We start from the raw sequence: 27,535 nt of genomic DNA on the forward strand, positions 1-27,535 counted from the left end.
AGCCTGTTGCAATGTCATGCTGGCCTCTGCCACCACAGGCTTGCCCCCCATTCCATACCCCTCCCTCCCCCCACCTGAGTGAGCCAGAGCCCCCTTATCAGCCACTCCTTTAACCCTGTCCTATCTAGGTGGGGAACAGACGCCCTCAGGAGACCTACATGCAGAGGCGGGGCCAAATCCAAAGCTGAACCCCAGGAGCTGTGCGAACAAAGAAGAGAAAGGGAAATCTCTCCCAGCAGCCTCAGGAGCAGCGGATTAAATCTCCACAATCAACTTGATGTACCTGCATCTGTAGAATACCTGAATAGACAACAAATCACCCCAAAATTGAGGCGGTGGACTTTGGGAGCAACTGTAGACTTGGGGTTTGCTTTCTGCATCTAATTTGTTTCTGGTTTTATGTTTATCTTAGTTTAGTATTTAGAGCTTAATATCATCGGTAGATTTGTTTATTGATTTGGTTGCTCTCTTCCTTTTAAAATTTTTTATATATATGTATATTTTTTTTTCCTTTTTCTCTTTTTGTGAGTGTGTATGTGCATGCTTCTTTGTGTGATTTTGTCTGTATAGCTTTGCTTTTTCCACTTGTCCTAGGGTTCTCACTGTCCATTTTTTTTAGTATAGTGTTTTAGCGCTTGTTACCATTGGTGGATTTGATTTTTACTTTGGTTGCTCTCTTCTTCCTTTCTGTCTTTCTTTTTTTTTATTACTGTTTTATTTTTAATATTTTTTTCTATTTTAATAACATTATTTTCTTTCTTTCTTTTTTCTTTCTTATTTTATCTCCCCTTTCTTCTGAGCCGTGTGGCTGACAGGGTCTTGGTGCTCTGGCTGGGGGTCAGGCCTGAGTCTCTGAGGTGAGAGAGCCGAGTTCAGGACATTGGCCCACCAGAGACCTCCTGGCCCCATGTAATATCAAATGGCAAAAGCTCTCCCAGAGATCTCCATCTCAACGCTAAGACACAGCTCCGCTCAAAGACCAGCAAGCTAAAGTGCTGGACACCCTATGCCAAACAACTAGCAAGACAGGAACACAAACCCACCCATTAGCAGAGAGGCTGCCTAAAATCATAATAAGGCCACAGACACCCCAAAACACACCACTGAATGTGGTCCTATCCACCAAAAAGACAAGATCCAGCCTCATACACCAGACCACAGGCACCAGACGCCTCCATCAGGAAGCCTACACAACCCACTGAACCAACCTTACCCACTGGGAGCAGACAACAAAAACAATGGGAACTACGAACCTGCAGCCTGCGAAAAGGAGACCCCAAACAGAGTAAGTTAAGCAAAATGAGAAGACAGAGAAATATACAGCAGATGAAGGAGCAAGGTAAAAACCCGCCAGACCAAAAAAAGAGAAGAAATTGGCAGGCTACCTAAAAAAGAATTCAGAGTAATGTTAGAAAAGATGATCAAAGGGCTTCCCTGGTGGTACAGTGGTTGAGAGTCTGCCTGCCAATGCAGGGGACACGGGTTCATGCCCCGGTCCGGGAAGATCCCATATGCCGCAGAGCGGCTGGGCCCATGAGCCATGGCCACTGAACTTGCACGTCCAGAGCCTGTGCTCTGCAAAGGGAGAGGCCACAACGGTGAGACGCCTGCATACAGAAAGAAAAAAAAGAAAAAAAAGAAAAGATGAGCGAAAATCTTGGAAATACAATGGAGAAAATACAAGAAATGTTTAACAAGGACCTAGAAGAACTAAAGAGCAAACAAACAATGATGAACAACACAATAAATGAAAGTAAACATTCGCTAGAAGGAATCAATAGCAGAATAACTGAGGCAGAAGAACGGATAAGTGACCTGGAAGATAAAATAGTGGAAATAACTACCACAGAGAAGAATAAAGAAAAAAGAATGAAAAGAATTGAGGACAATCTCAGAGACCTCTGGGCAACATTAAATGCACCAACATTCGAATTATACGGGTCTCAAAGGAAAAAGAGAAAAAAAAAGGTACTGAGAAAATATTTGAAGAAATTACAGTTGAAAACTTCCAAAATATGGGTAAGGAAATAGTCAGTCAAGTCCAGAAAGCCCAGAGAGTCCCACACAGAATAAATCCAAGGAGAAACACACCAAGACAGATATTAATCAAACTATCAAAAATTAAATACAAAGAAAAAATATTAAAAACAACAAGGGAAAAGCAACAAATAACAAACAAGGGAGTCAATGTAAGGTTAACAGCTGATCTTTCAGCAGAAACTCTGCAAGCCAGAAGGGACTGGCAGGACATATTTAAAGTGATGAAAGGGAAAAACCTACAACCAAGATGATTCTAGCCAACAAGGATCTCATTCAGATTTGATGGAGAAATTAAAACCTTTACAAATAAGAAAAAGCTTAGAGAATTCAGCACCACCAAACCAGCTCTACAACAAATGCTAAAGGAACTTCTCTAGGCAGAAAACACAAGAGAAGGAAAAGACTTACAATAACAACCCAAAATAATTAAGAAAATGGTAATAGGAACATACATATTGATAATTACCTTGAATGTAAACAGATTAAATGCTCCAACCCAAAGAAATAGAATGGCTGAATGTATACAAAAACAAGACCCATACATATGCTGTCTACAAGAGACCCACTTCAGACCTAGGAACACATACAGACTGAAAGGGAGGGGATGGAAAAAGATATTCCATGCAAATGGAAATCAAAAGAAAGCTGGAGTAGCAATTCTCATATCAGACAAAATAGACTTTAAAATAAAGAATATTAGAAGAGACAAAGAAGGACACCACATAATGATCAAGGGATCAATCTAAGAAGAAGATATAACAATTGTAAATATGTATGCACCCAACATAAGAGCACCTCAATACATAAGGCAAATGCTAACAGCCATAAAAAGGGAAATCGACAGTAACACATTCATAGTAGGGGACGTTAACACCCCATTTTCACCAATGGACAGATCACCTAAAATGAAAATAAAAAAAGAAACACAAGCTTTAAATGACACATTAAACAAGATGGACTTAATTGATATTTATAGGACATTCCATCCAAAAACAGCAGATTACACTTTCTTCTCAAGTGCTCATGGAACATTTTCCAGGATAGATCATATCTTGGGTCACAAATCAAGCCTTGGTAAATTTAAGAAAATTGAAATTGTATCAAATATCTGTTCTGACCACAACGCTATGAGACTAGATATCAATTACAGGAAAAAATCTGTAAAAAATACAAACACATGGAGGCTTAACAATACACTACTAAATAACCAAGAGATCACTGAAGAAATCAAAGAAGAAATAAAAAAATACCTAGAAACAAATGCCAATGAAATTACGACAACCCAAAACCTATGGGATGTAGCAAAAGCAGTTCTAAGAGGGAAGTTTATAGCAATACAATCCTACCTCAAGAAATGAGAAATACCTCAAATAAACAACCTAACTTTACACCTAAAGCAGTTAGAGAAAGAAGGACAAAAAAACCCCAAAGTTAGCTGAAGGAAAGAAATCATAAAGGTCAGATCAGAAATAAATGAAAAAGAATGAAGGAAAGGAGAGCAATGATCAATAAAACTAAAAGCTGGCTCTTTGAGAAGATAAACAAAATTGATAAACCATTAGCCAGACTCATCAAGAAAAAAAAGGGAGAAGACCCAAATAAATAGAATTAGAAATGAAAAAGGAGAAGTAACAACTGAGACTGCAGAAATACAAACGATCATGAGTGATTACTACAAGCAACTATATGCCAATAAAATGGACAGCCTGGAAGAAATGGACAAATTCTTAGAAAAGCACAGCCATCCGAGACTGAACCGGGAAGAAATAGAAAATAAAAACAGACCAATCACAAGCACTGAAATTGAAACTGTGATTAAAAATCTTCCAACAGAGAAAAGGCCAGGACAGATGGCTTCACAGGTGAATTCTACCAAACATTTAGAGAAGAGCTAACGCCTATCTTTCTCAAACTCTTCCAAAATATAGCAGAGCGAGGAACACTCCCAAACTCATTCTACAAGGCCACCATCACCCTGATACCAAAACCAGACAAAGGTGCCACAAAAAAGAAAACTACAGGCCAATATCACTGATGAACATGCAAAAATCCTCAATAAAATAGTAGCAAACAGAATTCAACAGCACATTAAAAGGATCATACACCATGAGCAAGTGGGGTTTATCCCAGGAGTGCAAGGATTCTTCAATATACGCAAATCAATCAATATGATAAACCATATTAACAAATTGAAGGAGAAAATCCATATGATCATCTCAGTAGATGCAGAAAAAGCTTTTGAGAAAATTCAACACCAATTTATGATAAAAACCCTCCAGAAAGTAGGCATAGAGGGAACTTTCCTCAATATAATAAAGACCATAAATGACAAACCCACAGCCAACATCGTTCTCAATGGTGAAAAACTGAAATCATTTCCACTAAGATCAGGAAGACAAGGTTGCCCACTCTCACCACTACTATTCAACATAGTTTTGGAAGTTTTAGCCACAGCAGTAAGCGAAGAAAAAGAAATAAAAGGAGTCCAAATCAGAAAAGAAGAAGTAAAATTGTCACTGTTTGCAGATGACATGATACTATACATAGAGAATCCTACAGATGCTACCAGAAAACTACTAGAGCTAATCAGTGAATTTGGTAAAGTAGCAGGATACAAAATTAATGCACAGAAATCTCTGGCATTCCTATATACTAATGATGAAAAATCTGAAAGAGAAATTAAGGAAACACTCCCATTTACCAATGCAACAAAAAGAATAAAATACCTATTAATAAACCTACCTAAGGAGACTAAAGACCTGTATGCAGAAAAGTATAAGACACTGGTGAAAGAAATTAAAGATTATACAAACAGATGGAGAGATATACCATGTTCTTGGATTGGAAGAATCAACATTGTGAAAATGTCTATACAACCCAAAGCAATCTACAGGTTCAATGCAATCCCTATCAAACTACTAATTGCATTTTTCTCAGGACTAGAAGAAAAATTTTCAAAATTTGTATAGGAACACAAAAGACCCCGAAAAGCCAAAGCGATCTTGAGAAAGAAAAACGGAGCTGGAGGAATCAGGATCCCTGACTTCAGACTATACTACAAAGCTACAGTAATCAAGACAGTGTGGTACTGGCACAAAACCAGAAATACAGATCAATGGAACAGGACAGAAAGCCCAAAGATAAACCCACACACATATGGTCACCTTATCTTTGATAAAGGAGGCAAGAATATACAACTGAGAATGGACAGCTTCTTCAAGAAGTGGTGCTGGGAAAACTGGACAGCTACATGTAAATGAATGAAATTAGAACACTCCTTAACACCATACACAAAAATAAACTCAAAATGGATTAAAGACTAAATGGAAGGCCAGACACTATAAAACTCTTAGAGGAAGACCTAGGCAGAACACGCCATGAGCTCAATCTCAGCAAGATCCTTTTTGACCCACCTCCTAGAGAAACGGAAATAAAAACAAAAATAAACAAAGGGACCTAATGAAACTTAAAAGCTTTTGCACAGCAAAGGAAACCATAAACAAGGCGAAAAGACTACCCTCAGAATGGGAGTAATATTTGGAAACGAAGCAACTGACAAAGGATTAATCTCCCAAATATACAGGCAGCTCATGCAGCTCAATATCAAAAAAACAAAAAACCCAATTCAAAAATGGGCAGAAGACCTAAATAGACATTTCTCCAAAGAAGATATACAGATCGCCAACAGACACATGAAAGAATGCTCAACTTCACTAATCATTAGAGAAATGCAAATCAAAACTACAATGAGGTATCACCTCACACCAGTCAGAATGGCCATCATCAAAAATCTACAAACAATAAATGCTGGAGAGGGTGTGGAGAAAAGGGAACCCTCTTGCAGTGTTGGTGGGCATGTACATTGATACAGCCACTATGGAGAACAGTATGGAGATTCCTTAAAATCTAAAAATAGAGCTATCATACCACCCAGCAATCCCACTCCCAGCATATACCCTGAGAAAACCATAATTCAAAAGGGTCATGTACCACAATGTTCATTGCAGCTCTATTTACAATAGCCAGGACATGGAAGCAATGTAAGTGTCCATTGACAGATGAATGGATAAAGAAGATGTGGCACATATATACAATGGAATATTACTCAGCCATGAAACGAAATGAAACTGAGTTATTTGTAGTGAGGTGGATGGATCTAGAGACTGTCATAGAGAGTGAAGTAAGTCAGATAGAGAAAAACAAATTCTGTATGCTAACACATCTATATGGAATCTAAGAAAAAAATGGTTCTGAAGAACCTAGGGGCAGGACAGGAATCAAGATGCAGACATAGAGAATGGACTGCAGGACATGGGGAGGGGGTAGGGTAAGCTGGGATGAAGTGAGAGAGTGGCATGGACATATATTCACTAACAAATGTAAAATAGATAGCTAGTGGGAAGCAGCTGCATAGCACAGGGAGATCAGCTCGGTGCTTTGTGTCCACCTAGCGGGGTGGGATTGGAAGGATGGGAGGGAGTGCAAGAGGGAGGTGATATGGAGATGTATATATATGTATAGCTAATTCACTTCATTATACGGCACAAACTAACACTCCATTGTAAAGCAATTATATTCCAATAAAGATGTTTTTAAAAAAAAGAACCTGCTGTATAAAAAAATAAAGAAATAAAATTCAAAACATAAAAAAGACTAATAGGCAATCTTTGTGAATAGTAGAGTTGAAAAAGGACTACCTGGTTACCGGTAGCTGTATAAACATTTGCCCCCAAACCTGTTTTGAACACTTGTGTAAACTTTTCAGGTGAAGAAAAAATATAAAACCTACAAGTTTACTAATTTGAAATAAGTTTTGAGAGTCTAGTCTGAATTTACACAGATTTTTTGAGGTTAAAATAGAGGCTCTTCTCAAAGATCCTGTTTAGCTCTGCCAATTCCAAAATATATAGAATTTGACTGAAAGTGTAGAACTAATTAAAAAATTTTAAAAAGACACTTTGAAATAAAATTTAGTATTATGGAAATTAATTGAGTTAAGTGAAGATAACCTTGGAGTTGGATGAATGAAATAAGCAACGGATAATTTTTTTGCATGCTGTCATATTTGGTTTAAGAGGAATAACAACCTTTACTGTACCTGACGAGGGGTTCTTTCTGATTTACTCCTACACCATTCCCAGTCTGAAAGGTCTGGTTTCTGACTCTCCTCATGAGAAAGTCTTCTTTCTGGCCCTTCCAAAAGGGTGGTTTCGTCATATTTAATATCACCTTCTGTTTTTTCAGAGAGCAGTGGATCAACACCCTTTTCATTGTGGGAATCCTGTTTAGCATCTATAATATCAGTGTTTGTGCATTTGTTGATGCCTTTTAGTGTGGAGCTGTCCAGAGAGGGTGTGGTGCTGATTTCCACCTTTATGGCATTGAATGCATTATGAGAGTCTCTCTGAGAGTCTTTTGTAGTTTTGCACTCATAGTTCATGAGATTGTGATAGGATATTGAATTTTCATCATCATCATAGTAATCTTCATGTGCTATTTTATAAATTCCATAACTTCGTTGAAATGATAGATTGAATTCAAAGCATCTCCTCTTGGCTATGTAAAAACAAAAACAAAATTCCATGATTAGGAAGATAGATATAAGCAGTGCTTGGATATACAAAATGAATAAAGATAGGAAAGTGAATTCAACCTTCACGAAGATGAATTATCTTTGTTTACTTCTTGTCAATAATGCAAAGCAACTGTGCCTCACAAATTCAACCATCTTATCACTCTGTGCCTAACTGTTCTCACTTACACAATGGAAGGCTTGAAATACATACAACCCCAGAACACTGAAGTCTTTAAAGAAATTTTATGTAAAAAATTTATCCATAAATTAGAATAGTCTCATATCCACTCAGTTTTAGTTTTAGCTCTATCAGTCTACCAATTATCTCTACATTTCTTTATTTTGGGATAAAATACATTGTTTAGAAATTATATTTTGCTACAACTTAATTATTAAAAAGCTCTTAATATTACTTGAGCTATTCTGCTGTCAATACCAACAACAGATATAACTGCTTTAAATATTTTGATGTATATCATTCCTGACATTTATATGTTTATAAATGCATACAGTAAAAATTAGATAATGCTACAATACAGTTTTTAAACTTTAAAAAATAATATGTACGTTTCTGAATAAATTTGAAATGAATTGTAAAAAAGAGTATATAGCCATATTTCTGTGAGCTGAAGCACTTTACAACTTGTCTATACCTGATTAACTACAAGATCAGTTTAGCAGGAACACATAGAACTTTCCATGGTTTAAATCAGGTGAAATATGATGGTATCTTACATATAGCACTACTGTTTGGTGAATACTGTATAAAGTCTTAGTAGAATAACACATGAGAATGTGACAGAAGTGATACAATTGTTGTATGTGAATGTCATTAAATACTAGATAATTTTTGTGTATTTAGAATGAAGCTATATCAAGATGGTAGACAAAATTCAACGTAATGTTTTGATTTTCATCTTTCAAACATGGCTCATTTCAAAACTTTTTTCTACTTGGATAGTTCTGTGTTTTATAGCACACATTTAGCTATCCTTGGTGGAAAAATTTATTAAAAACTATAAAATTTCTATGAGAACAACAGGTAAAATTTGATTCATTTTACAATACAACCTCATGTCATTCATATGCTGATTCTATTACTGAAATTGTCTCAGAACTGAAGATTTATACACCAATTCTGCTGACTGAAAGAGAATTTATAGGTATCATTCATTATTTGAGCCAAAACATTCATTGAGCCAGGATACAAACAAAAATTTCTATTCAAAGAAAATGGAAAAGTAGAAACAGATGTTAACATTATACACGATTTCATTTATTGTACTACTTAACTTTTTCTAGTAATATAGTCCAGTAAAATTAAATTAGAATTTTAAAGTTACTTTAATAGTGTGAAAGCTGAAGGAACTAAAAGGACGTTTTAGTTATTGTTGGGTTTCCTTTTTCTCTAAAAAAAATTATAGTGACAAGTGGTCAATTCAAGGATATTAAGCAAACAAAAACTGTCATAAAATGCCAATTTTATCATATAAATGGATATCTGTGGCTATATATTTTATTAGCTGTGTATTATAACTATGAAATATATAAAGCAAAAGTGAGTAAGGTTTTTAAAGAACTGTGCAGAATGTGCTGATGGAGAATCTACTTCCACATCACTGGGTGCAAGAAGCAGTCTGAGGTAGGCTATGAGAAGGAAGTGTGATTGAGAAAGATACAGTGGGGAACTAGAGCATTCCAGGGACAGTTATGTACATAGGTCATGACATTTAACAAAACAACAACCCTACATAATAAAAGGCATATTGGTTCTATTTTGCATTTGAGAAAACTGAGGCTGATAGAAGAAACCTACCTAAGATTACTTACCTGGTAAAGAGATTTTAATTTAAAGCTGACTCCAGAATTGGAGTCATTAACCTCTATGTGAAATTGCTTTACTGCTAAGCAGATCCATGAGAGAAATATGTTAATGGAAGCAGAATGTCCCTGATGTGTTATCTTTAAGTTAAGGGAAGTACATTAATTATGAAATGTAAATAATAGAAACATATCTTGTTATTGACTTTTCCTTAACACTAGAGGTAAATTCTGACTAACCAATGAAGGTAATAGGTTATAACAACATAACAGAGTTGACAGTATTTGACTAGTAACTTACAAGAAACTTAAAGACCATCAGAATAGAGTCAGGGTCTTTTGAAGTCTATAGTACACTTATGAAAAATAAGTATAATGTCACATTTGTTCTGAAAAGCAAAACCATGGATAAGGCATAAAATAGCTCTAGTCTTCTGATTTTAATCACATCTTACTAATGACAATTTTAGACATAAGTAATTATATCAGCTTATAAATGTACATAATTCTTCAGAGTAACATGTCACCAGATATTTTGACTTTGTCAAAAAACAGAAGCTGAAAATCTGATTTTTATAGAAAATATTTTAACTGTTTATTTAATTTAAAAAAACGCATCATGTCATGCAAACCAAATGGGTCTGAAAGCCATATCCAATCCATATGTCTACCACCTGAGACCTCTGTGTTAAAACCATCTTTTTGTAAGCCACTTTTGTTTTGAGACACTAGTAATACAGATTATTGTTGAAAACAGGAGATAACTATTATTTCTGGAAATTATTTTCCATTACTGACATTCATTTTCTGGCTGCATGTCTCTCAGTATCCATACAGTGAAGCTGAGATGTATAGAATTATGCTTATATCACCAAAATGAACCTACGGTAAATATGAGTTGGGAAAAAATATTTTCCTTTTCTTTATTCTGGAGTTCCCAGCAAAAGAATGTAAAAGGGGGATATTAATTTGTTACGGAGAAAAAGCTTAAATGTGACACTGGAGCCATCAAAGTACTATAACTACATAGAATCAAAGTACTATAACCGATCAAGCACCTGCCCACCTGAGGATGAGCCATCTTTGGAGTTTCAAAATTCTGTTTTTGTGTCATCCTAGCAATAGGAAAATTTATGGTGGATCCTCAGACAAGGAAAGTACATCATTCTTATTCTTATAATTTTTCCTGTGGCAGAGCCTAGGATCAAGTGAGAGAGTGCCATGGACATATATTCACTACCAAATGTAAAATAGATAGCTAGTGGGAAGCAGCCACAGCACAGGGAGATCAGCTCAGTGCTCTGTGACCACCTAGAGGGGTGGGATAGGGAGGGTGGGAGGGAGATGCAAGAGGGAAGAGATATGGGGATATATGTATATGTATAGCTGATTCACTATGTTATAAAGCAGAAACTAACACACCATTGTAAAGCAATTATACTCCAATAAAGATGTTAGAAAAAAAAAAAGAGAATGGAGCCATTGTAAACTAACATTTCTCACAACATTTAATTTTCGAAGCCATGCCTCTCTAAGCTCACATTTCAACACCTTCCCTGAAATTTTAAAATAAATACAAATAAGGGCAACGATAATTTTAGAGGAAAAATATTATTTTGATCTTGAAAGGCATGGTTCTAATTTCAAACATGAGATATTAGCATGATTATTGATTCTGCTAGCCTGCTGTAGTTTCTTCTATTTTGCAGTATTAAGATAGAGTGCTTCCTAGACCATTTATAGTGATAGATCTGTTGCATTGCTTTGTTTTCAGCTCTGATAGAGGTGCCCTTTAGTTGTTAAAAATGACTGCCCTAAACTCTTCTTGTCTCTCTCACAATTTTAAATACTATAAGATGGGGTTAGTTCATTAATTTAGTGACAAAATATCAATGTTTGATAGAATGGTAGAACTTTCAGGCTTGTAAGTGATTTTTATATGTTCTATGTTCTTCTATGTGGTTCAAAAAGATTTATTATTAATTTTCTGTATCACTGTTGCTCTGGATATTAATATCCAAAAGCACATACTTATTACAAGCTCCATGGTTATTTTATTTTAAGGGCATAGATGAATTTGGCATCTATTAACAATAAAACTTCATGGCATCCTTAACACTAAAAAAAATCTTCTGGTCATTTGAAAATTATCTAGACATTAAATGTCATGAATACATGGAAAATGACCAGTTCATGACTATTTAATGTTTATAAAATAAACCTGTTGAAGAATTGATTGCAGAATATTCTTTAATAGTCTCCAGTTTTCATAGCCTTAAAATAGTCTAAGATGGATTGTTTTTATTTACTCTTTCTTCTCTGTTAAAGAATAATATACTTGCTTATTCTGAGCAAAGGACAATTAATGGATCAGTTAATTCAGCATACACTAATGTAGTCTTGGATTTATTAAATGGTAGAACATCCTATCTTTTGTCTGGAATGACAAAAAAATATCCTTTTCCTTCCTGGCAGAGTCAAAATATACAGGTCATTCTTCAACTTTTCCTGTCTCAGAATAGGAACAATTACACTCTAGTGAGTTTTATAATTGACCGCACTCCTGGTCTAGAGGTACTCTTTAGAACATAGTTATTTGTTTGTTTGTTTGTTTTAAGTAACTGGCATGGCTAGATTCATACATGAACATACATTGACAAACTCTGCCACCTTTGTCCTTTTTTGAAATTATAGGTGTTTGTGGGGTTGTTTTATGTATATATGTATGTTTTCTAAAAGCAGAGGCAAACACTTAAAATTTGTTTTGGAACTGTTTTTAGTCACTCCTATTGCTTACTTTGAAAATTTTCCAAAACCCTGGAAGAATATAAGCAGCAAACTAAAGAAAATGCTTTTCTTTACTGTTCCACTCAACAATAATGAACTTTAATATAATGAGTATTTAACTTTTCAAAGATGCAGACTTCTCATATGTAGACTTGGGAGGGGGAGTTACTTTCTAGTCTAGGCTAAGAGCTATGGTAGATATAACACCTAAAGGCCTTTGTTGACTTCATGCTGTGTTGAATGAATTCTCTTTTTTTCTTACCTAAAATAATTATTCAATGTACAAGCAGTTCACAGAGTTGTTTTAAACTTGCCTCATTTAAAACTTACTCCAATACTGTGCTAATAATTGTTTCACATTATAATTTCTTCCCTTTATTTACCACTTCATTTGTCCTTGGACTCTTCATCCCCTACTAAGGCAACTCCCTCAGTAGACCACCTTTCTGTATTTGACCATATGCATATCGTTCCCAAACTCTGCACTGTTCAGGACTTACGTTTTTTCCCATCAGACGTCACTGCATGTGTGTTCTGCTTGCAGTTGATGATGCAGCCACAGGGCAAGTGTGTCCAGTATTTGGACAAGACAAACACTGGAGTTACAGTGGTGGCCAGGAGGGTTAGCAGAAAGCTGAGCGTCTCCAAGGGAAGGCTCTGAAACCCCACGACGTGCTGGACCACCATGTGGATCTGCAAAAGCAGAGAGCTTCAGACCTATCCTAGGATAACATTTTCCATTTTGCCAAGCCTCTCCCTCAAGCATGCTGCCCCAGCTCCCTTCTCCGGGGCCCTTTCCTGTCTGAGAGCCAGAAGCTCTACTCCTGGGCTGGCATCCTCAGTTTTGGTGATGGACTCCTGGGAATCCTTGGGAGGAGGCCAGCTGCTCCAGACTGCACAGGCTTTGAGGGTTTCCACTCTTGACAGCCTGGTCTGTGCTAGCTGCCTGCTCAAGTTTCCACCAGGGAAGCACAGTCACAATACAGAAAATGCTATTCCAGAAAACAGGCAAGCATGTGTGAAACCTGTACCTGGTACTCCAGATGTCCTTTGTCACATCCCTGGCCCCTCACCTCTGCCAGGTCATGCTTGTCACACTAGGGCACCACCTGCCACCTCTCAGCTGGGCTTTTTCCTGGAGGCTTGAACAAAAGCCTGTTTTGTCTACTTTCTGCTGTCTCTACTTCTGATCACTCCTCTCCTGTCTCCCTGCTGGGGATGGGCGGCGTCCTTACCAGGGAGGAATGGAGCAGAGAGAAGGGCATGACAGAAGATTGGGGGCAAAAACCCATTTACTACCTCCCTTCTCTTCTGAATACTCCCAGATATCGGTACGAGAGAAAAGGACACCCTTGACCATGAGAGATCTCAGAAAACTAAGTCTCCCACGACTGAAAGCGATCCCCATCCTCCTCCCCAGTTTGTTTTGTTTTGTTTTGTTTTTCAGCACGCGGGCCTCTCACTGTTGTGGCCTCTCCCGTTGCAGAGCACAGGCTCCGGACGCGCAGGCCCAGCGGCCACGGCTCACGGGCCCAGCCGCTCCGCGGCACGCCGGACCCTCGCGGACCGGGGCACGAACCCGCGCCCCCCGCACCGGCAGGCGGACTCCCAACCACTGCGCCACCAGGGAAGCCCCTCCTCCGCAGTTTTGAACCGAGAAGCACTTAGCAGCAAAGGCTTCGCGCCTGCTAGTCCTACTCGTGAACTGCCTTCCTCCAAGTGCTTCTCTAAAACCAAGCGAGATACATTGGTAAGCGGACTTAATGCACGTCTCTGGGTGACCCTCCAAACCGGGGACGCTGGTCTCAACACGCACTCATACTGCCTGGCACACTCCCCGTCCCCCCGCGCGCTGTGAGCAACCGCACTTTTACCATCATGGGCAGCCAAAGGGTGACTTTTGTCATCGCTAAGATCAAAGAAAAGCGCTTCTGCGCTACGCTCACGGTGAAGCTCCTGGTGCCATAGAGAGTCCCCCGGTCCTCACGCCTGCAGGCTCCAGCCACAGCGGTAGCACCGCGCCCCGGCCCCTGCCTCAGCCCTGCCCTCGCGGGCAGACCCGGTCCAAACACGGTGTCCGAGCTCGGGGAGCATCCTCCAGAGCACCGCAGGGCCGAGCCTGGAGCATCATCTGGGGACAGGGAAAGCACTCTCCCCCCCGTTGAAGGGGTCCCTGGAGCGGAAGCTCCGCGGGAAATTTCCTGGTAGTTGGCGTGGCGTCTTGGCGGCTCCTCCGAACACAGCAACTGATGAGTGAGGGGGACCGAGAGGCCGGCGAGGAGTCCGAAGGCCGAAGTGTACACAGCGAAAAGCAGCAGCACGTAGGAGCTGGAGCAGTCGGCCAGGCAGCCCCAAGGCGTGCGTACAAAGGCGCCCCAGCCGCACAGAGGAAGCGCGGAGAGCAGCAGACTGGCTGCCCACACCGTCAGCGCCACGCCGAGCACCTGGCCGGATCTTCTGGAGGCTGCCTGGCTCCCCACAGCTCTGTGCATCGCGTAAAAGTTGTAGGAGACTATGAGAGTCGCCTTCAAGTTGCTCGAGAGGCCCTGGCATAAATATAGTAAGGCAGAGGTGGTGCACAGAGACTGGAAGTAGTCAGAGACCTCATTTGGCCACTGCAGAAACATGAAGATGGTCACCGACAAGACGCTCATGAGATCATCCCCAGACCAGGAAGCCACAAGCATGGACACAACAGTTCTGTTCCGCGTTTTCATTAGGGAAACTAGTGAATAAATGCTGCCTGCCAGGCCTGCGAGAGTCAGTAAGCATGTCAGGCAAAAAAGATAGATATTCACGGTTCCTGGTGGATTTAAAAGATCTGTCGAATTATGATTTTCTTTCCACAGGCTAGAGTCATTTGTTGATAAGTTACTGAGAAATACAGACATTATCCTTGGTCAATATTTAATTTCTTTTTCAATGAGTCTATAAATATTCTCAAAATTAAGCATGGCTGTTAGTTGCAAATCAGATCTCATTATCTCCTACCAAGTTTCCCTCAAGATGTTCACCAGTCAGTCCCGGCAGAAAATGGTCAGACAAGTCTCCTTTAGATCTGACTCAACCCATATTTTAAAATTAGGTTCCACTTAAAGCAGCAATAAGAAACTTTTCAACATTTCAATTAAAAACAGACAAACCAAAAACTCCCTCCTGAAACCAGCAAGTTTCAGGCATGAAAGCAAAAGCTCCTCAAGTAGATTGAAAAACAATGATGTGTGGGTCCTTTCGGGTCCTTCTTATGGAGCAAAGCAGCTTTGGCTTGAGGTAATCAAACTCTATTCAGTTTTTAAGAGCAGTAAAATGATGCATTTGGTTCCACAGCTGGATTCAAAGGCAGAGAGCTTATCAGGTAGTTTTCAGCTTTGCCGGTTCAGAGACAGAGAGACAGAGAGAAAATGAGAGAGGGAGTGAGTCACTGAGCACAGCTCCCCATCAGAACCGCTGTGTTCTTCAATCAGAGCTGCAGGAAGGAGGAGTCAGCTCCAAGCAGGAGAGAAGCAGGAACGAAACGGAGGGGAGTTCAGTGTGTGAGCAAAATGATGTACATCTCCTCAGCCTGCCTTATTCGGAGCAAGAGACAATGTTTTTGCTAAGCCTTCCCCTTCGGTTTTGACATATAAAACTAACCCAAATACTTGCTCAGGCTTGATGTGAATGACAAATAACCGCTTTGAGAGGTCCAAGCTACTCTACTAAGGGGCTGCTTTTACTCTTATCTAGACCTCTCTGCTCCATAAGCCACTGGAGGAAGAATATCATCAATGCCATTTTTAAGAAAATAGGAGGTACCAGCTTTGTTTGTTTTAAAAATATGTATTGTACTTACTAGTAAGAATGTCATTATGGTCCTCACTACACTAAACAAGATTTTGCAGAATCTTTGGGTGGAGCCACTCTAACTTTAGCCATGTAACTATTTTATGTCAATGTCATAAAGTAAGCAAGCTTCCATTTGAATAAATAATATTTCTAGTTGTTAAAGTCAGAGGGCATTATATAGGGAGTAAAAAGGAAGTTATCTCACAAAAGAATTTTTAAGGAGAGTATTGGGGTGTTTTGTGCAACAATTGAGTCTCTGAACTCATTTTTAAAATTAATCAATTAATTAATTAATTAGCATCTTTTTTGGGGTATAATTGCTTTACAATGGTGTGTTAGTTTCTACTTTATGACAAAGTGAATCAGCTATACATATACATATATCCCCATATCTCCTCCCTCTTGCGTCTCCCTCCCACCTCGTTGGTTTTGCAAGATGAGTGGTTTAGCAAAGAAGTAACAGACAGCAATAGTTCTGGTCCAGCATATCCCAGGATGCTTTGGGGTAGCATTCCTCCTCAGCTCAGCCTCATGACCTGAGGGCTGTCTTTCCACACACAGTGCTGGAGTCTGAAGGAAAGCAGGGAAAGGGAAAGGAGAACATTCATTTGGTAATGGTCTAAGTACATAAAGTGGCAATAGAACTCTGAACATTCCTTTCATTTTAGAGGTAACTGAAGCTACATTTTGAACCTGAATCTGTTCAAGGGAAAAGTAATTGTATTAGTCGTTGCCAGCTATAACCTTCAATAAACAGTGGGCCCTTCACTTATCTTGACATATTGTTTGATTTCCCCTTCACTCAGCCACCTGTGACAGCTAGCTCAGCACTCTGGCTCTTCCTACTGATAGTAATAGACCTTGCAGCACAGAGTGATTAAGAAGGCTCTGGGTTACCTTTCCATATGGTATTTAACCCTGGAGTTTTAGTGGGGTTGGATAATACGTATCACATTGTTCAAATGCAATGAGTGGAAATAAATAATGGCTGTCACAATACCACTTGAGGCCTGGGGACATTCCTTCTGTCATTACCATCATCTCTGGGTTTTCTATTAAATATATTTTTAAAAAGGGACAGGACACCTAACCACCATGCTTCCCTTGTCTCTACGAGATGACAGAAGGGACAAGAGTGTAAGTACATTTCCAAAGGCTGGTGGTGGAATTGCAGCCAGCAGGAAGCTAGGAAAGAAATCTGAATTTGATTCCAAACTGTGCTACCGCTGTCTGTGTAAACTTGGGCAAAAATTGTTATACTTTCTCTGGGTATCTGTTTCCACATCTGTAAAATAAAGGGACTTGACTGGATTATTTTTAGGTCCTTTCAAGTTCTAAAATTGAATGATATAATTTTTAAATAGTTCAGGTTAACTTTATCTTAGTTTTCTTTTCTACCTACTTCACAATAATCAATACTGAACTGATGTGTGGGTTCTCCATGCTTTCTCTTTCCCTGCTGTGACATGGAGGCCCTTTGTCAATATGAAGAAGGTATAAGATTCAAGCAGCCTGGAATGTTAGGCCAACTGGAGGATCATGGCTCCCTGGAAGGCTGTGAGAACCTATAGTAAGTTTTGTATAAGTAAGAAATAAAGTTTGTTGTGTAAGTCACTGTGTTTTGGGGGTTGATTGTTATTGGATGGTAACTCAACTCATCCTAATATGGTTAGGTATAGAGTTGCCCCAACAGTTAGTAAGCGGTAGAGCCAGTTGTTAAAATTGTAGCCTGGCTTTGAATTCTTTTTTTTTTTTTTTCCGGTACGCGGGCCTCTCACTGTTGTGGCCTCTCCCGCTGCAGAGCACAGGCTCCGGACGCGCAGGCTCAGTGGCCATGGCTCACGGGCCCAGCCGCTCCGCGGCATGTGGGATCTTCCCGGACTGGGGCACGAACCCGTGTCCCCTGCATCAGCAGGCGGACTCTCAACCACTGCGCCACCAGGGAAGCCCATGGCTTTGCATTCTTAATCACAACACTCACACATTTTCTAATTGCCCCCTCTTAGCACCTCATTGGGAGCACTTCCAAGGAGTGTTGACAATTATAAAGTTTTGTTTCTGTTTTTCTTTCTCAGAAAGCGTGTTTGAAATATCTCATTTTTCAAAGTTGCAGTTTATAAACAACCTTTTACCAAGCTTTATGTTTTATAATATATATAATATATATATATATATACATACCTTGTGTATATATATATAATACATATGTATATTATACATGAGTTTTTTGAAAGTTGTAAGCCTTCCCCTTAGCCATAATCTCATTTTCTTTGCAATATCCTCCTGAGCTAAAAAAAAAAAAAAAAAAAAAAGAATCACCCTAAATGCCTTTCAAATAACCAGGATAACATTTAGGAGTCTGGGGAGAAAGATTTCTAAGAAGCCCCTTTGTGCCTTAAATTTACTCTGTTCTTGTGAATGAGCCTTGCTCCTCTGTCTCATTTATGATAAATCTTTATATCTTCAATTATTGAAAATCCTATCTTCAAATTACTTAATAATGCAAATTTAAATTAATTTAAATTGACATTATGATTATACCAGAACGGCTTAAGTGAAGATGTTATTTATTGTCCCACTGCTGCTTTGGTTACTTTGAAACATATAGCATTAGAGACTCTAAAACAACCTAGAGAGAATTTCATGGAAAAAGTTTTGTTAGGCTTTTAGTTTATGAAGTCCTTGATGTAATTGTACCTTTGCAAAGCACTGCAGGCAACTCATTTTTCTAAAAGTCTACATATCTGAAAATCCTCAAAAAGTAGGAAACAGCATAAAAAATTCTGGCTGAATACGGTTAAATAACATCCTTACAATGCAGAGCTTTGGCAATAAAAAAGTAACCACAGAATCAGATGGAAACATTTAGTCTTGTATTATGAAAATTAAAAAAAAAGCAGATAAACTTAATCATGAAGATATAACGTTTCTTTGTTTCTAAAAATATAGGATGTAACCAAAACATTTTAAAGGACTGGCCCAGGTTACGACTCTTACTAACTTATCATCAAAGCTCAAGCAAAAGATATCATAAATTATCCAATACATATGCGTACATATACATAATATATAAAGTCTAGAATTTATGAATATAAATATATATAATACACATATAAATTTATAACATATATGAATATATATATGTAAAATCCAGATTGTATTAAACATATGCACACTCTGCTTTAGCTGATAGTTTCCAAAAAAAGTCACTAGCAATTTGGTGTCATAGGAGAGCCCAAATGCTGTGATTTATTTTCTTCTTTTTCAAAGTCTCTTCAGAAATGTACAATATTTAAAACTGCCTAATAACTTTTAATAAGGACACAATTTAAGTTGGCGCCAAGTCAGAGAGACTAACTTCATATATATATGAATGTGTATATATGTTAATGTAGAACAGTTACAGAGAGAAATAGGTTTACTGTTAATGGTCACTCTTTTTATTCATTCTGGGCAAAGATCTTGACCATGGTAGTTCTGAAGGCCCACCTAGTCATATAGTAAAGACCGTATCTGGAGGAGAGTTTTAATATAGAGCTGTGTGAATCATTGAGTGGATTGAGAATGACTGAATCCACTCCATAGAATAAAAATATAAATAATATATAGTTATTCTAACCATAATTATACAGTGTAAACTTTCATTCATTCATTCATTCAACATTTGTTTTGAGTGTCTAAAGTTCAGATAATGTGCATTAGTGGTAAACAGAACATTAGAGTTCCTGCTCTTATGAAGCTCATGGTCTAGTTATTTTTCATACTATCTTCTTCCCTAAATTCCTCTCTGAAAATAATCTCTCATCCCAAGGGAGTCCACACAATATATATTTAATGCTTAGGATGAGAATGTCCTTATGCACAACAAATTGACCAAGTCTTGAATTAGTAATGAAGTAATACAGGAGAGCCCCTGTACCTTATTTTTTGGGCTACAAGGTTTCAAAGAAATTATTTCAACATCTCAGTATCTTGAGGATAGAATAATATCCTCAGCTCAGTACTATGACTATAAGTGATATACGAAGCAGTTCTGATATTATTTTTTAGTTTCTTTTCACTAGGGAGCTGGTGAAATCTCTTAAGTAGCTATGAGCGTAGTTCTTGGTTCTGGTCCAGATTTCTCTTCATCCCGCATGGCCCATGTTATGCTGATCCTTAATTTTTACGTGACCATCCCCCCCCAGCCCCACCACCACCTCCACGTTGTTCACGACTCATACCAGTGTGTGCTGGGACCTTGCTGCCTTTCCCATTGTGGAGCACAGGCTCTGGACGCGCAGGCTCAGCGGCCATGGCTCACGGGCCCAGCCGCCCCGCGGCATGTGGGATCTTCCCGGACCGGGGCACGAACCCGCGTCCCCTGCATCGGCAGGCAGACTCTCAACCACTGCACCACCAGGGAAGCCCCCTTGCTGCCTTTTAAATAAAGCCTTCCTTAGTATTTCAGAAACTTCTCAGTCTCTCCATCTATAAAGGCTCAAGGTTCACTCTAAGTACCAAACCTTCATCAACCATGTTCTCAAAGATGATTGCTCTTTCCAGTCCTTTGCAAAATGAATGCCACTCATTGCCGTAGGAGTGGCTTCTCTCTCAGTGCTATGGCTTTGCTTTCTAATCTGACCACTCTGTCCTGTAGGAGTATCATTGTCTTGCCTTGAGGTGATATCTGGGGCGCAGTAATGGGAAACATGTTTTCTCTCATGTCTTTTGGCAGGAAGAGTAATTTCCTTATTAAGGTCCCAGTTCACTTCACTAAGTAAAAACAATGACTTTGAAAGATTTCTTGGTTTATTTTAGGGTCTGGCAAACTATGGTTTGTTTTTGTAAATAAAGTTTTATTGGAACATAGCCACACCCATTTGTTTAAGTCTTTTTGTGGTTGCTTTCAAGCTACAACAGAGTTGAACCCTGAGTAGTTGTGACAGAGAATGTGCCAAAAATATTTACTATCTGGCACTTTACAGAAAAAAATATGTTGATTCTTGGTTTATCCAAAACAGGAAAATTTCAGTGCAAAGTAACTCCAATTGATAGAATGTTTGGGTCATTTGTGAGATTTAGACAAACCCACATCTTATGTGTTCTAACATATATAATAATATATACTATATTATATAATAAATTATATATTATATTTATATATAAATTATATAATTAGTATCAATAACAAAAATAATAGCAACAGCTAACACAATTTTAGTTCTTATAATGTGTTGGACATTCTTCTAATAAAGTTAACTACATGTATTAACTAATTAACTAACACTCACAATACTAAGATGTGAGTATTAGTTTTAATCCCACTTTCCAAACAAAGGAACTGAGGCACAGAGAGTAAATAACCCACCTAAAATTACACTGCCTGTAAACGAAGACGTTAGGTTTTATTCAGGTTATTCAGAGACACACCCCTCGCTTATAGAGGCAAAATTGTGTGTGGTTTATTTTTCTTTCCTATTCTCTATTCTTGCCTTTGCAAACATTCTGTGAGCTTTAATAAATCAGAGGGATTGCTGGGGAAGACAACTTCCTGAGGCAATACAAATTTCTGAAGTCCTAACTCAGTAATAGAATGATACAGATGGCTGCCTGTTCTTTCTTTTCATTTAGTACCATTGAGCTCCAAGGGTTTTAAAGAAATTATCTCAGTAGTTCTTACTTTCCTAAGAAGTGAAGTTTTATCCAAACTCTACAGCCGAGACGTTAGAGCATACAAGCAAAATCACTTGTTGAAGATGATGCTGTAATTCAGTGACTGAGGTGGAAATTAAATTCACCTTCCTCCTTTTTCTCATTTGTGTTTACTCACAGGGGTAGCAGTGTCTCAGGGCTATGTAGTGAGAAATACCCCAGGTTTTGGGTGTATTTGAAATGAAAAGGTTATGTATTTATGAAGTATTTTTAAAATCTCGCATGAAAGAGAGTCACGGTAAGGGCTTAGAAATAGTAGTCCTGCAGAGGTGAAAAGTGATATTGATCCTCTGGTCACTGTGGTAGAGAAGCCGGACTCGACAACCAGAATGATTGCTAACTCTCAACAGGCTTGCTTTGAATCCTTCAGCAAGCCACTTCATCTCACCTATGGCTTTGTTCCTCTATCTTCATAGACAGGAAAATAATACCTGTCCTGAAGAATTTGAAAAGCTCAGATGAAAAGCACCATAAAAGGTTAGAATAAATAACAATGAGTTTCTAGTATACTTATCTCTGAAACTGGCAGTTTCCTTTGAAGTGAAAGACTACACTAGCACCAGCTCAGGGTTCTCTGGTAGATGACAATAAAGGGGAAGCAGTTGTGATGGAGCATTTATCTCCTTCCTTTCCTTCCATGTCTGATGCATATCAGAACCATAAAGTCACCAAGCAATCGTGCTATTTCTAAATTTGATGCTCAAATTAATAAAATGTGCAATGAAGAGAGGATAGAGAAAGGAGGGATGGCAGGGATGGGGGAAGAGAGAGAGAGAATGAGAATGAATGAATATATAGTAGATTGGAGGTATCTGGGCTGATATATTATGGTACTCGTGGTGACAGGCATTGGAGTTGGAGGGAATATGGCTGGCCTAGCAAGGTTCAGGGTAAGAGATAAAGACAAACTGATAGACACAGATTCTATATTTTAAAATTGACTTGTTCCAGAAAGGACTGGAGATGACAGCCAGTAAGTCAGACCTGAAAATGGGTGAAATGTAACTGTAAAGGTATGGCAGAAAACCCCATCCAAAACTACAGAAGAAAACCTTGCTCTTACTGTGCAGAAGTGATGACTATGAGAAGTTTCATGTGTGCACAAAAATGGAATCTATACACATATGTAATCATACTGACCTTTTTTTATGGATGAAATCATTTTGGAAATCACTTCATACCAGCACTTCTTTATTATTTATATAGATGTTTTATATTTGGTTATATAAGTGAACTATAATTTATTTAATTAGTTCCTTATGAAAGAATGTGTAAGGTTTTTTCCCTATTGTTTTGTTCTAAAAAAATAATGTTGAGTGAACATCACTGTACACATATCAAGGCACCTTTTTGTAAGTACATACACAAGGTAAATTCTTAAAGTTGAAATTGCTGGGCCAAAGTTGCTTTAATTTTGACATATTTGTCTATGCGCCTACCAAAAATTTGCACCAATAATGGTAGCATAAACCCAAATATATTGACTGCCTGCTTCTCCCACATTCTCACCAGTACTGAGCACTATGAAAGCTTAAAATTTTTTGCTCCATCTGCTAGGTTAAAAAATATTGATTTATAAATGTCTTTTGGTGTGAAGGAAATAAGAACTTCATATGTTCAGATATTTGTTATGAATTTGTCAATTATATTATGATTTTACTGATGATTAATTTTTTAGGAAATTATTTTATTCAGGCTATTGCAATTGGGAGAACATTCATTAATGAGAAATAACTCAAAGAAAAGGAAGGGGTCTTGTTTGTACTGAGGGAAGTAACAGAGGAATTATTGGTAAGGATGGAGGTGGGTTTTATTTGGGGAAATGCCAGAATATGGTGGGTCTTTGGATTTAGCCATTTCCCAGAACTGCTTTCTGGGAGCAAAGGGTTCAGATAAAGTTCAACATTGTCATTCTCCCATTTTGTTCAAAACAAATTTTGTCACTGAACAACTTAGAGGTAATTGAAGACTTCATGAGTGGGGAGAAGCAGGGTCTAAGAAATAATCTCTCAAGGGTACTTGTTAATCTTTTTATGGCTTATTTTTAAAAGGAGTTTTTCTTTTAAGGCAAACTGATTGACAGTTTCCTTTGTGTCACACAAAATACTTCACATCAGAAGTGTAAAATAAATTAGGTCATTTTAAAATACTAGTATGGAATCACTTTTGCATTTAACATTTTCCTGTTAAATATATTTTGGTACAAGGATTTAGAAAAGAATTTTGCTTGATTTTTATTTCCCAAGTAGGTATCCAGTTGCTCCAACATAACTTTATATAGTCTATCCTTTTCCAACTGATTTGCTATGACACCTTTAAGATACAGTTATAATCATTTCCTATATGAATTGTGTCTATTTTCAAATCTCTGTTTTGTTATACAGATTATTTTCTGTTGATTCCTAGCCTATAAAATAATATATATTTTTATAAATTCTATAACATGCATACAGAAAGGTGTGCAAATGATAAACACACAAATTAATAAATTTTCTCAAAGTGAGCTCACCTGTGTTACAGCACCTAGATGAGGAAACACATGACCAGGATGTCAGAAGCCCCCAAGTGTCCCTTCCAGTTACCACTGAACCACCCTCCAACAATACACCCCAAGGGTAACTAGGGTCTGACTTCTAATTTATAATTGTAGACTAATTTTCCTTGGAAAGATAACGTATGTGCTGCTGTGAGTCTAGCTTCCTTTGTTCAATGTCATGTTTGTGAGATTCATCCATGTTTTTTAATATAGTGGTTCTTTTTCTTTGGTATATAGAATTCCAGATTTATGAATAACCTACAATTTATGTGTCAATTCCATCATAGATGGACATTTGTGTTGTTGTCAGTTTGGGGCTATTACAAACACTTGTAGATTTTACCCTACTTGCAAGCTTGTAAGTTAACTTGCTGCAGTTTCGTGGCAGAATAAGGGGATTCCTGGTTCAGAAGCAAAGGACTTTATTATTCACAACAATAGCAGTAGAATATCAGTATTTTCTTGTGCCAGTTTCCCAAGCCCAAATTCCCACAGGGTCACATGCAGAGAGCCAGGTGACACCTGCACACACAATGGAGGTTGTGTCAGGAGAGAAACCCTGAACTAGCTTAGGAACACAAACAGTTTATCATGAGCAGTAAGTATGCCTGTCCTTCACTCTGGAGGGAGACACTATCCCTTTCTTCCAAGGCTGTAAGCAAGTCTGCCTTTTATTTTGGATACAGATATCACTAAAAAGAAAATATAAAAAGACAGTCAGTGTCTCTGCTTGCAAGACATACAGAGATGCAAGATATGCATGGATAATTATCTCCCAATAGAAACAGGACAAGTATGTCCACGATTACCATTACCATTTAACATATTACTGGGGGTCCTAGCCAATGCTATGAGGAAAAAATACAAACAAGAGATTGGACTGGGTGGAAGTTCAGAAAGAAAATTATTATGTGCAGATGATATAATCATAAACCTAGGAAGCAAAGGAACTCACAGAAAAATGATTACAACTAAAAAGAGAATTCAATTGTTGGGCAAAGGATTCATTTTAAAAAATCAATAGGAGCAACAACCAACTAGAAAGGGTAATGAGCTGGAGAGGGTGTGGAGAAAAGGGAATCCTCTTGCACTGCTGGTGGGAATGTGAACTGGTACAGCCACTATGGAGAACAGTATGGAGGTTCCTCAAAAAACTAAAAATAGAACTACCATATGACCCAGCAATCCCACTACTAGGCATATACCCTGAGAAAGCCATAATTCAATAAGAGTCATGTACCACAATGTTCATTGCAGCTCTATTTACAATAGCTAGGACATGGAAGCAACCTAAGTGTCCGTCGACAGATGAATGGATAAAGAAGATGTGGCACATATATACAATGGAATATTACTCAGCCATAAAAAGAAACGAAATTGAGTTATTTGTAGTGAGGTGGATGGAACTAGAGACTGTCATACAGAGTGAAGTAAGTCAGAAAGAGAAAAACAAATACTGTATGCTAACACATATATATGGAATCTAAAAAAAAAATGGTTCTAAAGAACCTAGGGGCAGGACAGGAATAAAGACTCAGCCATAGAGAATGGACTTGAGGACACAGGGAGGGGGAAGGGTAAGCTGAGACAAAGTGAGAGAGTGTCATGGACTTATTTACACTACCAAATGTAAAATAGCTAGTGGGAAGCAGCTGCATAGCACAGGGAGATCAGCTCAGTGCTTTGTGACCACATAGAGGGGTGGGATAGGGAGGGTGGGAGGGAGACGCAAGAGGGAGGAGATATGGGGATATATGTATATGTATGGCTGACTCACTTTGTTATAAAGCAGAAACTAATGCACCATTGTAAAGCAATTATACTCCAATAAAGATGCTAAAAAAAAGTGTAATAAAATATATATTTTCATAATTTAAATCCTTGAAGCAGTAAAAATCATGAAATGTCTGAGAAATTAATTTAACCATGGACACTCAAGCCCTATTTAGAGAAAACTTGAAAACTTTAATAAAAGATCATAGAAGATGACCTATATAAATGGAGAGATATTCCATGATTCTTTATAAAACATTTAGTATTAAAATGATATAAATTCTTCCTAAATTTATCTATGTATTCAATATAATCCCAATTAAATTCTCGTTGAATTTCTTGAAAAACTCAATAAAGTAAATTTATTTGAAAGGATAGAGGTCAATGAAGAGCTAAGCCAGTGTCATAAAAAAGGAGTAATTCATACAATGATGCCATTGTTCTAATGGTAGTGTGATTAGTACAAAAACATATAAACTTTGTCCCAGCTTGGCATGGACATATATACACTACCAAACGTAAAATAGATAGCTAGTGGGAAGCAGCCACATAGCACAGGGAGATCAGCTGGGTGCTTTGTGGCCACCTAGAGGGGTGGGATAGGGAGGGTGTGAGGGAGGGAGGGAGACGCAAGAGGGAAGAGATATGGGGACATATGTATATGTATAACTGATTCACTTTGTTATAAAGCAGAAACTGACACACCATTGTAAAGCAGTTATACTCTAATAAAGATGTTTTTTAAAAAAATACACATAAATTACCAATGCAACAGAACAGAGAGTTCAGAGACAGGCTTATATATTTATATAACAACTTATATCACAAGTGTGGTCCCCTGAAGGATCATCACCTAACTCTATGGAGAAAAATAAGAATTGATCCTGATCTTATATATATAGGTGATCTTAGATGGATCAAAGACCTAAATATAAAAGGCAAACTATTAAGTTCTTCTGAAGCCAGGGAAGTGAAGGTCTTATTAATTAAAATTGAAAACATACAAATCATAAGGCAAAAATATTGATGCAGCTTTTTACATCAAAATTAAGAAGTTCTGCTAAAAAAACAAATACCATGAACAAGGTTTCTTGAGTGATAACAAAAGGAAAGAATATTTTTGCAATAGTTGAAAACCGAGAAAAACAAAAGATGATCAAAATCAATTAAAAGGAATCGCTCCATCTCTAACTGGCTTATTTCACTTATCATAATGTCCTTAAGGTTCATCCATATTGTCCCGTATTAATAGAATACATGCAATATACGAAACTTCTAGCCCTTTAGATTCTTCCTCTCACTTTGTCTGTCTCTCTCTCTCTCTCTCTCTACTTCTCTCTCTGTCTCTGTCTTTCTCTCTCTTTTCGTTTCTCATGTAGCGCTTCCAAACACAGAATTCCCTTTTAGGAACTTGTGGAAATATGAATGACATAGAGGCAACATATAACTAGAAGTTTTTGTTTTCTCAGAGGATTACAGAAAAG

General features: G+C 37.9%; 1 protein-coding gene across 1 annotated transcript in view; it reads right to left on the minus strand.

Annotated features, from left to right (window-relative positions):
- GPR149 (G protein-coupled receptor 149) overlaps nt 1-15,114 on the minus strand; it is a gene marked incomplete at both ends in the record, with an annotated part of 70,182 nt that extends 55,068 nt beyond the window's left edge. The window contains 3 exons of the mRNA XM_079705099.1: nt 7,139-7,596; nt 12,724-12,916; nt 14,098-15,114. Of these exons, the coding sequence (XP_079561225.1) occupies nt 7,139-7,596; nt 12,724-12,916; nt 14,098-15,114 (1,668 nt within the window). The remainder of the gene's footprint in view (nt 1-7,138; nt 7,597-12,723; nt 12,917-14,097) is intronic.
- Between the last annotated feature and the right edge of the window lie 12,421 nt (nt 15,115-27,535).

The sequence above is a fragment of the Hyperoodon ampullatus genome (genome assembly GCF_949752795.1).
Source record: "Hyperoodon ampullatus genome assembly, chromosome: 5".
Classification (NCBI taxonomy): Eukaryota; Metazoa; Chordata; class Mammalia; order Artiodactyla; family Ziphiidae; genus Hyperoodon; species Hyperoodon ampullatus.